A 16786-nucleotide genomic window follows, 5' to 3' on the forward strand; every position below is an offset into this window, starting at 1 on the left:
TCTGGACGTTTTGCTTGTTTTACCTATATCTGTTTCACAAGTCATTTTCGTCTTTGGGTATTATTTTGCACTTAAATTATTTTTGTCTTGACATGAAAACTATTTTTGATTCAACGTGGTGGTCATATTTTGCTGCAGTACTGATAATGTCCACCCGGTGGGGGTATTGAAATAAAAACCGCACGTCACAAATATAAATTAGCTTCTAGATTAGTTATGGGAATTGACTGTTGTTAATTAATCTTTTAGAAAAATTAAGATATTTAATGAAAGTTTCAAACGTTACTTCTGAACTTTAGGTATATAGTATTTAGAAAGGCCTGTGTCTTGATGTTAGTCAATAAGACAATTGATTTGACATAAATTAATATTAGATAATTTAAATGCTTAAAATATATTTAATAAAACAACTCTGGCATTCTTGACGTTTTTGCTTTTATTACCTCTACACTAAATGCATCCTCACTGGTCAGACTGCCGAGCCTCGGTTTGAATTAAAATGTCTGCCAAATGCATAAATGTAAGCTGAATGCTTTTGGTTAAATGTAAATGTGTATGTAACAGTTATTTATTACAGGCATACAATATGAGATATTATAATGCAGTAAAAATGTTATTAAAATCGGTTAAACTAACATTGAAGTTGCTTGATAACCATCTGACCATATTTAAATTTTATTTATTTATATTTCTGTTGCCATTTGAGACTTTGTGAGTGGACAATTGGCTTTTTGTACATTTCAGAAGTCAATTTCTTCTATCAGGTATTATTTTGCACTTAAACATTCCCTGTCTTGACATGAAAATTAAATAGTTTCGATCAGTCTGGTGGGCATATTAAATAAGCAGTTCCAATGGAAATTTGCTGCAGTACTAAAAATCCCCACAAGGTGGCAGTATTGAAATAAAAATTACACGCGTGCGCCAGAAATCTTTGCTTTAAAAATATTAAAGAGAATCTAGATTAGTTATTAGAATTGACAGGCATTCATACATTTTTAAAGAATAAAAAACTGTGAACTTTAATAATGAACTTTCAAATTCTGCAGAAGTTTTGCTGCTGATATTAGAAAAAGCCCTCTCTGGATATCAGTTAAAAATGGCAAAAATTCAAAATTGACTGAACATGAATTGATATTAGAAAATGCAAAACACCTAAAATAATTAAAACGCTTGAAATCTTACTGTGTGTACTTGCACAAAACCTGTGACTGTATTTAAACATTATCATGTCATGTTTTTGTGGGGGGTTCAAATGGAATTTTGCTGCAGTACTAAAAACACCCACAAGGAGGCAGTAAAAATCGTATCATGTTTTAGTAAAAAAAAAATATTTGCACTTAAATACGCCTTATCTTGACATGAACATGTATTTTGATCAGTGAAGTGACCATATTACATAAAGGGTTAGGAAACTGCCACAAAAAGTTGAAAATGGGATTTTGCTGCAGTACTACAAATTTTCCACGAGGTGGCAGTATTGAATTAAAATCGCACCCGTTGGCTTTTTGACGATAAAGATATCAAATAGCTTCTGGATTAGTAATCGGAATTGATAAGCATTATCTATTATTTTAGAAAACAAACATTAAAAATTGACTGGACATTAATTGATATTAGAAAATGTAAAACACCTAAAATAATTAAAATGCTTGAAATCTTACTGTGCGTATTTGCACACCTGTGAGTGTATTAAACTTTATCGTGTCATGTTTTTATTAAAACAAATCATTTTGATTGCACTGAATTACTCCTTGTCTTTACATCAGCATTTATTTTGATCAGGGAAGTGACCATATTACATAAAGGGGTGGAAAACTGCCCCAAAAGTTCAAATGGAATTTTGCTTCAGTACCGAAAATACCCACAGGGTGGCAGTATTGCAATAAAATCGCACGCGTGCGTCAGAAAGTTTGGAAAGTTTTGCTTTTTGACGCTCAAAAGTAACAAATAGCATCTGGTTTAGATATTGGAATTGTCAGGCTTTTCAATCTTTAAGGGGAAAAAACGATGTTATTATAAAACCATTAAATTGCTGCTGAATTGTTAGATTTGCAGTTTTCAGAAAAGGCCTCTCTGGATGTCAGTTAAAATGGAAAACATAATTTTTTTTAATAAATATTAATATTACAAAATGCAAATCACAGAAAATAATTAAAATGCTTAACATCTTACTGTGCGTACTTGCACAAAACCTGTGAGTTTATTCAAACGTTATTGTGTTATGTTTTTGTTTTAAAACAAAGTGTTTGCACGTAAATACGCCTTGTCTTGACATGAACATTTATTTTGATCAGTGAAGTAATTATATTACATAAAGGGGTGGAAAACTGCCAAAACAAGTTGAAATGGAATTTTGCTGCAGTACTAAAAACAAAGTTTTACATGCCAATAAAATCGCACGCGTGCGTCAGAAAGTTTTGGTTTTTTAATAAAAGCATTACATTGCTGCTGAATTGTTAGGTTTGCAGGTGTTTGCACTAAAATTCTCCTTGTCTCGACATGAACATTTATTTTTTATCAGTGAAGTAATTATGTTACATGAAGGGATGGGAAACGGCAGAAAAAGTTCAAATGGAATTTTGCTGCAGTACTAAAAATACCCACAGGGTGGCAGTATTGCAATAAAATCGCACGCGTGCGTCAGAAAGTTTTGTTTTTTTAATAAAAGCATTACATTGCTGCTGAATTGTTAGGTTTGCCGGTGTTTGCACTAAAATTCTCCTTGTCTCGACATGAACATTTATTTTTATCAGTGAAGTAATTATGTTTCATGAAGGGATGGGAAACGGCCCAAAAAGTTCAAATGGAATTTTGCTGCAGTACTAAAATACCCACAGGGTGGCAGTATTGCAATAAAATGATCGCACCCGTGCGTCAAAAGCTTTGCTTTTAGACAATCAAAAATATCAAATAGCTTCTGGATTAGATATTGGAATTCACAAGCCTTATTTAATTTTTTAGAATAAACAATTTTATAATAGAATCATTAAATTGCTGCAGAATTTTAAGTTTCCAGTTTTCAGAAAATGCCTCTTTGGATGTCAGTTAAAATGGCAAAAAACAAAAATGGACTATACATGAATTGATATTAGAAAATGCATAACACCGAAATTAATCAAATTAATGTACAAATGTCAAAAAACAGAGGTTTGAATGCTGCTCAGTGGATGTTTTGAGTCGTCATGCGCCCCCTAGCGGAAAACAGGTGTAAGTCTCATATGGTCAATGCAGCAGACAAATAATTGGCCACAGCTGCTTTGATTTAGGTGCTTCAGCGTTTTTAGTAAAACTGCATGGCACTTTTTCCATACATCTTTTAATAACACGCTAAAACAAACTATATACTGGGTAAACCAAAATGAAGAGGTTAGAAAATGTTTGACCAGATACGCCAAAACTTCATGCACATATGCATAAAGTGTCAGTAAATATTTTTAAACAGAGGCAGCTACCCCTCTATTTGTCTGCAGAATTTTAAGACACACAGTATGGAAATTCATGCAACTTTAAAGCAATGAAAGAGGCGAGAGTGGCTGTCGTGAACAGAAGCTGTAATTTTGAGGCCTTAGAATACTTTACAGGAAATGCTTGTGGTGAGCCACAGAAAAGACTCAAGATCTGCACTGCTCGCTGCTGTATTCACAGGTCAGACTTTACTTTATCTGTGTATACTCATACTGTCCTGCACATGTTTGCAGCATCAGCACCACACACCTACACCTCTGCCCTCATTCACTGTGACACAGCAAAGACCACCACAAATCTCTTGAAACAAGTGCCAACATCTCATCTTTCTGCTGTTGCATAACAGCTTCATTTACATAGATGCATGACAAATGCTTTATTTAAATGTTCAATGTATGCCTTGCAGATGTTTGTGTTCCATTTTAATGCATGATTGTTTTGGAGGTGAAGTGAAATATTTTTTCCAAACTATTTCCCAGTTTAATATTCAGACATGTCATTTAAATATTTTTTTTCTGAGCATTCTGACTGACAAATAATGTCTGTATTATTTAGAGAAAGCTGCCCAGTTTAGGCTGTCCAGTCAACAACAAAACACACACCTCACGCCTATACACTGCGAAAAATGATTTTCAAGAAAAAATCTTACTATTTTTGTCTTGTTTTCATCTAAAAATTCTTAAATTCACTTAAATTATTTTCTTGATGTGCTTAAAACAAGTAAAAAAAATCCGCCAATGGGGTAAGCTAATTTTTCTTGAAGTTAGTGTTTAAGAAAAATGTTTAAGATTTTTTGCTTGTTTTATGCACAAAATCACTTAAATTTAATATTTTTCGTCTAAAAACTAGACTTTTTGCTTTTTTGCTTTGGTTGTTTTGCTCATCAAGAAAAGAATCTTAATTTAAGAATTTTTTGATATTTTTACTGAAAACAAGACAAAAATACTAAGAATTTTTTTCTTAAAAATAATTTTTTGCAGTGCACAATGTAAACATACTTACAAAATTACTTTCTTACTTAGTATTTTTGTCTTGTTTTTAGTACAAATATCAAAAAATTCTTAAATCATGATGCATTTTCTTAATGAGTATGTTTTAGACCAAAAATATAAAATTTTAAGTGAATTTGTGCATAAAACAAGATAAAAAATCTGCCAACTGGGTAAGCATAAAATTGTGAACTTTTTTCTTAAACACTTAATTCAAGAAAAATTCAAGAAAATTACCCCATTGGCAGATTTTTCTTGCCAAAAATAGCAATCCCTTTGCTAGATAAAACCCTTATGCCTTGTTTGTGATCATTTAAAGTCATTTGAAGCCGTGTTGAATCTGCATTTAAACTGTTGGGGTCCAGTAAAGTCTATTAAATTGAAAAAAATCCTGGAATGTTTTCCTTAAAAAACTTAATTTCTCCTTGACTGAATAAACGAAGACATCAACATTTTGGATAACATGGGGGTTGAGTAAATTATCTTGTTTTTTTAAGAAAGTGGAATAATCCTTTAATTTACACACTTCACAGGGTTGCCAAGTCTGCACATAATTGGCCTACTTTTAAACCGTGGGTTAAAGTAATTGTTCGCTGTCCATCTTAAGACTTTAACTCATTGATTTTAATCTTTGAAATGATCTTACTCGGTCATTATTAAAGATATCAAGGTTATATTATCACCCAGCATTCTTTACATTATGTAGTATAAGTTTATGTCACTTTCAAACGTGTGTGAAGTTCATAATAGTGACTGTAAAATCTGTATTTTGGGTATGGGAAGAGTGGCATATTCTGAGTTTTGGCTAATTGTATAAAAAAGACCTGGCAACCCCAATTGCTACTGCAGGGTGCACAGACACCCAGACAAGATTTAATGTGTCTTTTATATTCTACATAATTAAAGTGAATTGTGTTGTTTCCATGAACTTCACATACAGGAATGTCTGTAATAGAGATTTTGGTTGGTCGTTCAGGAATGCTAATTTAGTGTGAGCCATTAAAACATTGATTGGGTAACTCACCCGTCCCTCTGTGAGCTCTTGAATTTAGCGCAGATCCAACACAAGGCAAGTCAAATACCACAGAGCCCCTCATACCATTATAAGAGAAAGATAAATCACCAGAAAAGAGTTTGGGAAGAGCGATGGGAACAATTTACTGCTCTCTCTTTCCTTCCCTCAAAGTTTAATGAAAGTTATTCTCTCTCTTTCTCTTTGTTACCCTGAAGATAACTTAGTCCTGAATGCAGAAAAGTCATTAGTTAGGCGTCATTGGCCGTCAGTAGATACCAAAGCAGCAGGTTTGAGGCGGTTGCTGTGCCCTATTAAAGAAAAAACACCACAGTTTTCTCAATGCATGCACTTTTAATCTTTGTACAGCGTTTCTTGAATGTGTTAGCATTTAGCCTAGCACCATTCATTTCAATGGCTCCACACAAAACATTTGTATTTTGTGCCACCATACTTACTCATCTAACTACTCATGTAACAGCCTTTAAATAGGGAAAACATGGAAGTGTTTGGTGGCTTATAAATTCATCCCTTTTTGGATCCAAAGGAATGAATAGGGCTAGGCTAAATGCTAACACATTCACGAGGTGCTGTACAAAGATTAAAAGTACATGCATTGAAAAAAGGTATGTATTAATTTGTCTAAGCTAATGTAAGAAAATAGTAAAATATTGAAAAACGGTGGTGTTTTCCTTTAAATATTTTACATCATTTACCCAAATGCAACATGCTGTGATATCTACCACATATAAAAACACGCAGGAAGACCTTAAAGTGGCCATCTGAATTGTAGTCGTTTTAACCTGACTTATTGCGTCTTTTTTAATTTCCAACTGCTCGAGTTAAATTATTTTTTGATTAATAGTTTAGGTGGGACTACTTTTTGAGTTATGTCAGATGCAGGCATTGTTCCTGCGTGCTTCTTGTTTGCCCATAATATTATAAAACGCATAATATAATTTGCCAGTATTGAATAAACGTCAAGCATTTGCCCATTTTCTGTTAGTAATGTCTGTTGAAGTGGGATCACAGCTGCCGAGAGCACCTGCTACATGAGCTAATAGCCTTCATCTCATGCAACCACAGGCCACAGACGCTACTGCCATCAGATCAACATGTGCTCACTTTACACATCTGTAGAAAACATCGCCAGAACAGTAAATTACCATCCAAGACCTTTAACTAAGACCGTCCAATAAAAAAAATCTCACAAAAGTAGATTAAAATCACAGAAACATGACGGCGCCCGTACTGCGGTCGCAGGAGGTTAATGCTAATGTTAATCTGGTGTGGCACTGCTTCTTAAGATTCAATCCCTTTAGCGTGGCCTCTCATCATCGACATGATAAACGATCATTTCATGATGGCGGTGGTGTGCAATGGAAAATATCAGTCACCAAAGCCAAGGTGGTTTGGACATCACATCTTTCTAATGGCTTTTTATCAGATTATCTCTGTCCAATTGGATCATCTGATAATACTTTGGGAATTATGGATTGGCTGGGACATTTCATTAGGGAAAATCTCCTGAGAAAGAGTCTATCTTGTTGCCTTCATATTTCACATTTGGTTTGCTATATTGTAGCTATATTTGTTTTAATTTAAAATTCAGTAATTTTATAATTAAACATACTAGGGTCATTTTTAAAGTCGTCATGGAAAACAAGTAGCGATCATCTTATTTTCCCTGTCGTGACATTCATATTATGAAATTTCTTCTGCAATTAAAAAAAGGTAGAGTGGGATTTGATTTCGTCCAGCGAGAGCTTATTGGATCGTTGTAAATTGGGTTACGTTGCTAATTGCTAGTCTTTTGCGATTTTTTTTGTGACCCCGCCCTCGAGCCATTCCTCGTGACAGGAAGAGATTAACGTTTTCAAATAAAGATTTGAGGGCATATGAATAAAATAATAAGGACGCTTACAGACAAGTCGTTTATAAAAAAAACAACCCCAAAAATGTTTTTAATTTTAATTTCATGACGACTTTAGGCTTCAAAAAAAAAAAAAAACTTATTAGTACAATATTACCCTATTTTGATGTGTATTTGACAGGTTTGTAAGGTTACCTTTTAATTTTGCGTACTCAACAAACGCGTAGCATCGCATTTATCGCTTTAGACTACTCACGGCATTGAATATTTTCAACTTGCGCAAAGACGTGTTTGAGGCGAATAGCACATTTTCACGGCATTCGCCGCCGCTGAATTCACGTTATTCGCATCGCACCGTGCGAGTTCGCCTCTATCTGCATCTTTGAATTGACTTTGTATGTAATCTACTCACGCAAATCGTTGAATTCGTGTTTGGTGTGTACGCCCCATAAGACAATCACACTACGATAAAAACAAATGTAACGCAATTCATACAGCAAAGACAAAAATCTTTACTTTCTTCAGTCTGTGCTCTTTGTAGAGCGAACATCACAGAAAACATCAAATGTACAAAATACGCTTTCAAACCGTTTTCATTTTGTAGGTGTTGGCAATAATCGATACACAATAATAAGCAGTTAAAGACTCGTAAGGTGTCTAATACACAAATATCAGGAATGTTAACATTTCAGTCTACAAACACATCATTTATAGCCATACAAGTTATTAATATTATTATTATTAATATTATATAAAACAAATCTACACAAAAATAGAGCCAAATATTTACAGAAATAAAGAAAGCAGGACTATATACAAAGATCGTAACTTCAGTAAATGCATGCAATGTATATAAATATGTACGCATGTCCAGTCTTTGTTCGAACGCTGGATCACGATGACATCACAACGCAGCCATCTGCGAAAGCTGCACTTTGAATTGTTGTGCCAAATGCGAGAGGTCTGTCACACGATCGACCATTTCTTGCACGGCGGCCGTGTTCGGATAATGAAGGGCGGCCGTCTTGGTGGCGCTCACGACCGTCTTCAGCATCTCGCACAGCATGTTGCTCAAGTTCATCACCCGATTTGACACTTCTGCCGTCGTCACCTGTCTCGAGAGCGTATCTCCGATAAACACAAGCTTGTGGGCGCTCAGAATTACGAATTTGCCGTGTGCCACGAAGATTCGCGGAGGCTGTCCTGCTTTTACGCAGCCGAAAAAAGCGTCCACTGCGTTTAGCAATGTCACAAAGTGCTGTTCGCATTGGTCGGCGTAGAAGCCCAATAGCTGTCGATCCCGTAAGCACACCCGTGCTCCGCTTCCTGCGGAAAAATTGGAGGAGGAGTCTGAGGAGGAGGAGCCTGTTGAATGTTGGTGGGTGATCCATTTGTTGATGTCACTCTCGACCGGTTTGATCACTTCCTGTTCCAGTTGTTTGAATTGGTTCAACTATTAGATAAAAAGAAGAAAGTCAGAGTTAGAACAATGCAATAAAAATAAAGAAACATCTAGAACATTTAGAATTGGTGTTGGACACCATCCACACAAGATAAGTGCATTTACATAACAAAAATTTATGTTTTGTTAAGTATGTAATGTTTTAAACAATCCAAGAATGCATAAACATCCTAAGATGACAGTTTTTCCGGCTTTCTCTTTTTGTTTACGTCTACATGCAAAAGAAACCATCTGCTGTGCAAGTTGTGCTGAAAAGTTACAGATCTTTGAGATCTGCAGCTGTGAGGTGTTATATCTAAACTGATAGGCCTATATGGTGAACACATGGACGCCCCAGGATATTTCTTTAAGTCTTTTCTTAGTGAATTAAGTACACTTAATGGGTGTAGATAATATATGGAAACCAAACAAAGGTTTAAAGGAGTTTGGCAATTATGTGCATTGAGCAGAGTTCCCTGCTGAAAAAAACAATTAAACCATTACAGAAAATTCTAATGGTTTCCATTAAAATACCAATAGGAACCATTAGCTTTTACCATTAAAACCACTACACTGTAGTGTGTTTTGGACCATATTCCATTAGAACAAAAAAATTCCCAATAAAACCATTAGAATTCCTGTGATGGTGTCTCTTTTTAGCAGAGTTTACTTGTGTATTTTTAAAGTCGTCATCTTTGGACATTTATGTCCTCATCTGTGCTAAGGGGTTTGCATCTGTTACTGTACTAAACAGACTATAACACTTTCTCATGATCAATGTTTTGGCAGAATTCATTAATTCATAGCTGATCTTGGGCAAGTTTAACTTTGTTCTGTTTGACGATGTTTTCCTTCTCCAAAAGTTCCTTCTGTTGCCGTTCAAATTCATCTTTTCCCTGCAATAATTCAAAAAGATGAATCAGTACTTTTAATTATTCAACAAAACCCTTTTTATAGTTAGTTTGTAATAGTTAATGAAACTTTGTTGCACCATTTAAAATTTCAGTCAATTTTCTTGATTCTAGGATTAACAGACAGACTAAATAGATTGAAGAATTCAAGACTACACTGCTTAAAATGGTTTTCAAGAAAAAAATCGTAGTATTTTTGTCTTGTTTTCAGTAAAAATATCTAAAAATTCTTAAATTAAGAATAAGTCTTATCACATTTCAGTGATTTTTTCAGTGATTACCAATGGGGTAAGCAAAAAATCTTGAAAATTTTTCTTAAACACTAAATTCAAGAAAAATTTGCTTACTTATTTAATCACTTAAATTTGATATTTTTGGTCTAGAATCTAGACTTATTTTCGTGGGTCGTTTTGCTCATCAAGAATAAGCATCTTAATTTAAGAATTTTTAGATGAAAACAAGAAAAAAATACAAAAAAAAAAAAATTCTTGAAAATCATTTTTTGCAGTTTAGCTGTATTTCCATTAATTTTTTTAAATGTCGACAAAAAACTACTGAAAAACCATGGCGTTTCTATTAACCAATGTTATGCAATGTAATTTACATTTTGTTGTCTCACAATAGTCCCTTTCACACATACAGTCTTTACTGGTAATTTACTGGTAAATTGCAGTTAACATGTCATGTGTGAACAGAACCTTTCCGGTACATCAGTGCTCCCAATTTACCAGTAAGACAGGTTGTAAGATTAACGGTAATTTACCGGTAAGCGCTGTGTGTGAACGAAAAATATAGCATTACCGGCATTTAGAACAGACAACGTCAGACGGCGCTGACAGATCGGGCCAATCAGAAAGTGTTTTATACAGGTGACGCGGTTTCCCCCTGACTGTTTACAGATGTTTCCACACACATGTTGCTTAAAAGTCGAGCACACCTGAAGTTAACATCCACATTTCTTCACCAAAGTTGTTTAAAACAGCTTACCATCTAATTGCCAAATTGCCGACGTCCTAGCACACCATCTGTGAAGCCTAATGTGCAAACGCGCAGGTTCCGTTTGACGCCGCCTAACGCAATGTTGTTTGGTCACGAGCAACTTCGCGACCGTTTGCCACAGATGTGAAAACAACAAAATACGGACCGTGGATATTAAGTCATAACCCGCCGTTTACAAATACGACACGGACGGAGCTCGCCGGCCGCGCGCCACAGGTAATTTCCGCTTTCTCTCCGAGTTTACCGGTATTTTGATACTGATGTGTGAATGATGTCTTACTGGTAAAAAGACGGAACGTCACTGCATGTGTGAACAGCACATTTTTGTATTTACTGGTAAATTCATTCTGGTAAATTCATGGTAATTTTATTTACCAGAATTACTGTGTGAAAGAGGCTAATAACTAATTTAAACAACCAATAGCGACGGGTGCGTTCGACTTTATACTGCGCCGTGCAGATCGACATGCGTATGACATCAAAATACCACGAGACTGACTCGAAAGTATGGCATGTTTTTGTGGACAATTTTTTAAAGGAAACTGCAAATTGCATTTTCTACTTGTGGCTGTAAAAACTGTGACATAATTCAAATGCAAACCGTTTTTGCAAACAAATTTTAAATAGAAAAGCATTTGTAAATAAATTTCCTATATTTTCCAGTTACGACCATGCCATATTTTTTTATTTGTCACTTCCTCTAGCGTCCCATACGGAGTGTGCCAAAACTAAAATAAAATCGCAATTTCCTTTGCATTTGTGTTTCCAATGCCTGCACATAAACCGGTCAATCACTGTTGGGGGTGGGATTATACTATAGGGCGTGTTCGCATTTGTAAGTGACATGGACCACACTTTACAGCTACTTGCGCTTAAACGGCCACAAGGTGAAAACTTTATGTACATGTATGCTTTCATATGTACATAAAGGGCAGTCGACTCCCGAATCGCTCATGGTATTTTGTTCTCGTGATGTCACATGAAGTTGACCACCTTCTATCTTGTCCTCCAATCAAACATACTGCCCCATATTTAAAGAATAATCATGTGACTTTTACGCACCTCAGGTGACCTGAAAAAAAACCTGTTTCCATTGCAGTTTTGCGACAATATATTTCTTTTTGAATTGCCTGAAAACCACCTCAGCAGAGCGTAAAAAACGATTTTTTGCGATATATGAGAGTTTATGCGAACTTGACGTGTTTTACATTGGACACGTTTTTATATTCGCTTTTTCAATTTGAAGGGTAATGGAAACGCAGCTTATGTTGTAAAGGTCATGTACTGTAGATTTCTCCTTTATACACTTGCACAGGTGATTTTGCAAGCATCTTTACAACACATACCGCAATTACAAACGTTTCATCATTGGGTTTCCTGTTGACCTCTTTGGTAAACTCGTCAGGGTTTCATAAGAAACAGACCTGATTCAATTATGCTACACGCCATATTAAACTTGATATTGATATTTTGAATAACATGAACAAATGTGAGCATTTTTTGTCTGTACATAAGTTGCAACCACGATAAATATTATGGCTAGTTGTTGGTAGTGTCCTAAATGTTTTTGCTACACGAAAGTTAGGATGTTGCTAAAGTATTTTTGAGATTGAATAGCAATAAGCACTGCTCATAAATCAACCAAAGTTTTTTGGTGTCAAGAACAAAAATTCTCTTTATGCATGATTCTCACCTGCAGATGGACGTAGTCGTAATCTTCCATCCAGCTTTTCACACACTTTTCGCTGTTCATGTGCTCTTTGTCCTGTGACACTGGAAACGGTTTGGTCTGTCCTCCGTAGCTGTCATCATCTGTGGGAGTGCAGGTGAACGGGTGAACGATTCCTTCGATCGGCGCTCTCCTGAAGAGGAGCTCAGCGCTGCTCCCTATCGTTGACGCCAACTGTTTGGCATCGTCGGGCACCGTTCGTGACACCATTACGAAACGCTCCAGTTCATCGCTCTTGCTTTGTTGCTTAGCACCCATTGCCAGGATATTAAGTGCCCAGCTGCTGTTGTCTAGAGTCTGGTGTGTTTGCTGAAGAATCTGCTGAGAATCTTCTAGACGCTGTAGTTGGCGTCGCAGCTTCGAATGCAGTCCCGAATCTGACAGTGCGGTGGCGTTTGCAGCCGCCCCGCGACCGAATACGAGGAATTCGGTGAGCGCACCTTTGATGCGCTCCAATGAGACACGGACTTCGTTGGCGTGACGTTCCACAAATCCGAATGTTCTCCAGTGGGGTGAAGCTGCTAAAGTTTGCAACGCACCGACAGAAGATTCCAGACTTTGTTGGAGGCGACCCAATCGTTGTAACGCCGAGTCCAAATCCAACGCCAGGCGGCCCTCGGCCGGAGAGCCGGCTGAAGAGGAGGACGTGGACATGCTGCTCCGAGTGCTTCCCGTGCTGGAAAACGACAAACGGTTGACGCCATCGGTCACGTCGGCGACCGACCGGGAATCTGTTGGAGGAACATCGTAGACGCCCTTATTCCTGTTCTGTCTGTGCTGAGATGAAGGCAATCCACGTGGAATGTCGTACAAGTCCTGAGATCCACCTGTGGCGAGTTGACTAGCGGGAACGTCGTAGATACCGCTGCTGTCATTCGCGGCCAGTCGGGAGATGGGCTCGGACTTGGGCGGGAAGTCGTAGTTGGAGCACGGGGATGTTTTGGAAAGAGATGTTGGTGGAACATCATATACGCCCTCTTGCTTGTGCTTGGAAGGCTGTGGAAAGTCATAATTCCCTTCATCTTGTGCGATGTTGTTCCGACAAGGAGGTGTGGAATATGCCTGCGAAAACACACACACAGACAGGTTAGGAAAATGTACATCATACAATTCTATGATATTTCTCATTTTGCTTTTCCAACTTGGTTGCTGGATATCTTCTATCTCTGGTATTTCCATCATCTTCAAAAGTCGGATAACAGATGGACTGGGCGGTGTAATGCAGCACACGGGTCGTGCCAAAAGCACATCGGTCAATAAATAAACACTGTGGCCTGTAAGTGATTTCATTCGAGGTTAAAATGTAACTTTTAGAGTAAGCCCATTCGTCCACAAGCTTTAATTAAATATGACACTAATAACAGGTTTCCAAGTGCATACGGTTTATTTTAAACAAACCTCGTATTGCGTCAAGAACTGGTGAAATATAAGAGGGGCTTCAGGGCATTTATTTCATTTCTGACCTCGTTGCAAAGTTAGGAGCAGTGCTCTTAGTTTGACTCCAACACTGCTGGCAAGCTAAGCTTTCATTTACAAACCAGGGGAGCGTAATAAAAATCTGAGCATTTATTTCTTTATACGTGTAACCCAAAGATTTTTGAAAAATAGTAGCATTCTGTTACCAGTAAGAAAACAATTGTGTTTTTCAGCATTTATTAATCTTTATTAATGTTAATATAATTGTTTATGTTAATAGTTACACCTTCTGATTTTAATAATGTACTGAATGAAATTAACATGAACTAAGATTAATAAATGCTGCAGACGAGCCATGTGAGGCGCGTATTACGCAATCGCGTCGAAAGGTCACACGTTAAATATGTTAAATGCACACTTGCAGACCGTTTTAAACAATAAACTGACACAAGGAAATTAATTGGTATCATTTCACATATACTGGAGTGGTAGTTTCACATACGTCATGCGTGACCTTTTGACATGATTACTTAATATGTAAAGTCATGTTGGCGCATCACACGGCTAGTGCAAGATAAGAAATTGTGGTTTAAAAGTTTTTTTTTGCGAAATGACAATCGCTTCCCTAGATAAGACCCTTATGCCTCGGTTGGAATCGTTTACAACCCTTTGAAGCTGAATTAAACTGTAAACTTATAGTGCTTAATTTAATTAAACTTAATTTATTCTCGACTAAAGAAAGAAAGACATCTTAATGCATTTACTCACTGTAAAGTGTTAGAGCACTACTAAATACCCAATTATCACAATAAATATAAAAAATGTAAAATTCAAAGATAAGTACCCCTTGTGATGTTGGCGGTATATCATACAGATCTCTCGATCGAAGATCTTGGGAAGGAGGTGTGTCGTAAAGACACTGGGATCTGGAAGTGTTGTGCTGTCCTGTCTGTTTGCTCGGTGGAATATCGTAGAGCTGTAAAAATATCATCATGATTTGTAAATATATGCACATCAATGACTGTCTGAACAGTTTACATCTGGTTTGAAGGGGACACACTCACCCCCTCTTGTCGAACAGGAGGAACATCATAGAGATCATGAGATGAGTCTGAAACAGGACTGTAAGCATACGTTTGTCCAACACGTACTGGGGTCACCACCTATAAAGAGAGAAGAGGATAATTAGAAGACATTACTATTAGACAACAATGTTAAGTTGCGTTTCTACACATGTCAGGACGTAAATTATAATGCAACATCAACCCATAAAGCCCAAAGTTGTCAGTTTTTGTTTACGTGAATGTACACGCACAGTCGCATGGACAGCTTTGCAAAGTATAGTTTATTTCTCTCATATGTGTACACAGACGTTCGATTGCATGCACATTGCGACAAAATGCAATGCATCTCCTGAGCTCCATATAACATACAATGTAAGTGGAGTTTCAAAAATCTTCTGAAGATAAAAATTGCGTCATGCGCACTGTATGCAGACTATACAGTACTTCGGCCTTCACACATCAAACTTCATGAAATAATTAAATGGACCCAATCCCTAAGGATAAAAAATGGCATGTTTCAGTATGATTTAAACTCATTTATCTCTTTGCGACTGATGTCCAGTCTTCATGTGACTCAACACCAGCAGTTCAGTCAAACATGAGCTTTCTGGACCGGTTCGTGGCTTTGGTCTGGAGCCATGTGATTTAATTTCGATGGAGCTTTAATGGCTGATGGAAGATTAAGAGATAAAGCTCATTACAGGACAGTGTGAGAAACTCTACAGGAACAAATAAAATCTTTTGCTGACGGCATTACCAAATTGTCCAAAATGTTTAACGAGAATGTATTAAAGAGCACCTATCTCATTGCAAAACGTTATTTTGAGTATTTGGTATAATACAATGTGTTCGCATGGTTTATGGTTAAAAACACATTATTTTCCACATTTTTGTAGCTCCACATTTTACCTGAAACGCACGGATTTAAGGGCTCTGTGTCCCTGATTGGCCAGCTAATCTGTACGATGTGATTGGCCTGAATACCTCTGACATCAGCTGTAAATGAGACGCTCCCTACCATGTTTGAAAGATTCGCTCACAATGTAATGCTAACAGGAGTTAATTTGCAGTGCGAAGCGGAAGGAATTATGATAATGTCTGTCTTGTCTATATCACCAATCCCAGGAAGTAAACTGTTGCCTACAATCCATGGGTTTGTTGTAGTCCAAGATAAGAGATTTACGCTGGAGACGATAACTCGCGTCATCGTTTACTTTGGGGTTTGTACACTTTGCATAATTAACATATACTAATACACACTTACACACCAATGGAAATTTAAAAACGTGAATCGGACAATAGGTGCGCTTTAAATGTTTTAAAACCCACGTATGAACCAAATCTTTTTAAACATTTTCAAAAATTAGGTGAGTTTCCAGCAAGTTGTTTGAGCGAATTATTGCGGTATTGGTAAATTAGTAACCAACAGTAAATAAAACAAGGCACGCTTAGAAAATGGACTGCATTTATTTACGAATGTGCAAGTTATACATTTATTCGTCGAGCCCCATATATGGTAAAGACAACGTCAGAGGAAACAGCTAGACGATCGATCAGTCACGTGGATTTATTGTTCGCTAAATCAGAACTTATTCGGCAAATGCGTTTCCATCTCTCATTATTCGCGTTTACTCTTTTTCGCATAAGTCAAAAATCACATCAAAACTTGTTTGCAAATTAAGGGATTTTTATTTAAAATTTGGTGTTCCGTTCATCGTTTCTGATGCGATACTTCAAAATCCGCATAAAATCCGGGTGATGGAAACCCTTGTCTTGACAAGCATTACAATGTCATTCATAATTAATAGTTATTTTTTTAATAAAATAATGTTCTCTTCTCTCAACGCTCTATATTTAGTTCTTCAATGTTTGGTGGAAAGTCGC

The 16786-nt window shown here is 36.7% G+C and overlaps 1 protein-coding gene across 2 annotated transcripts in view; it reads right to left on the minus strand.

Moving 5' to 3' along the window:
- Nucleotides 1–7834: 7834 nt before the first annotated feature.
- nedd9 (neural precursor cell expressed, developmentally down-regulated 9) overlaps nt 7835–16786 on the minus strand; it is a 36143-nt gene continuing 27191 nt past the window's right edge. The window contains exons 3-7 of one of the 2 annotated variants that reach the window (XM_073858604.1): nt 14903–15001; nt 14683–14814; nt 12387–13484; nt 9588–9679; nt 7835–8793 (exon numbers count right to left, since the gene is read on the minus strand). In XM_073858604.1, the coding sequence (XP_073714705.1) occupies nt 8247–8793; nt 9588–9679; nt 12387–13484; nt 14683–14814; nt 14903–15001 (1968 nt within the window). In that variant the 3' untranslated portion in view covers nt 7835–8246. Of the gene's footprint in view, nt 8796–9587; nt 9680–12386; nt 13485–14682; nt 14815–14902; nt 15002–16786 lie in introns of both variants that reach the window. The other variant, XM_055219377.2, reaches the window with a different exon arrangement.

This window comes from Misgurnus anguillicaudatus, chromosome 20 (assembly GCF_027580225.2).
Source record: "Misgurnus anguillicaudatus chromosome 20, ASM2758022v2, whole genome shotgun sequence".
Lineage (NCBI taxonomy): Eukaryota > Metazoa > Chordata > Actinopteri > Cypriniformes > Cobitidae > Misgurnus > Misgurnus anguillicaudatus.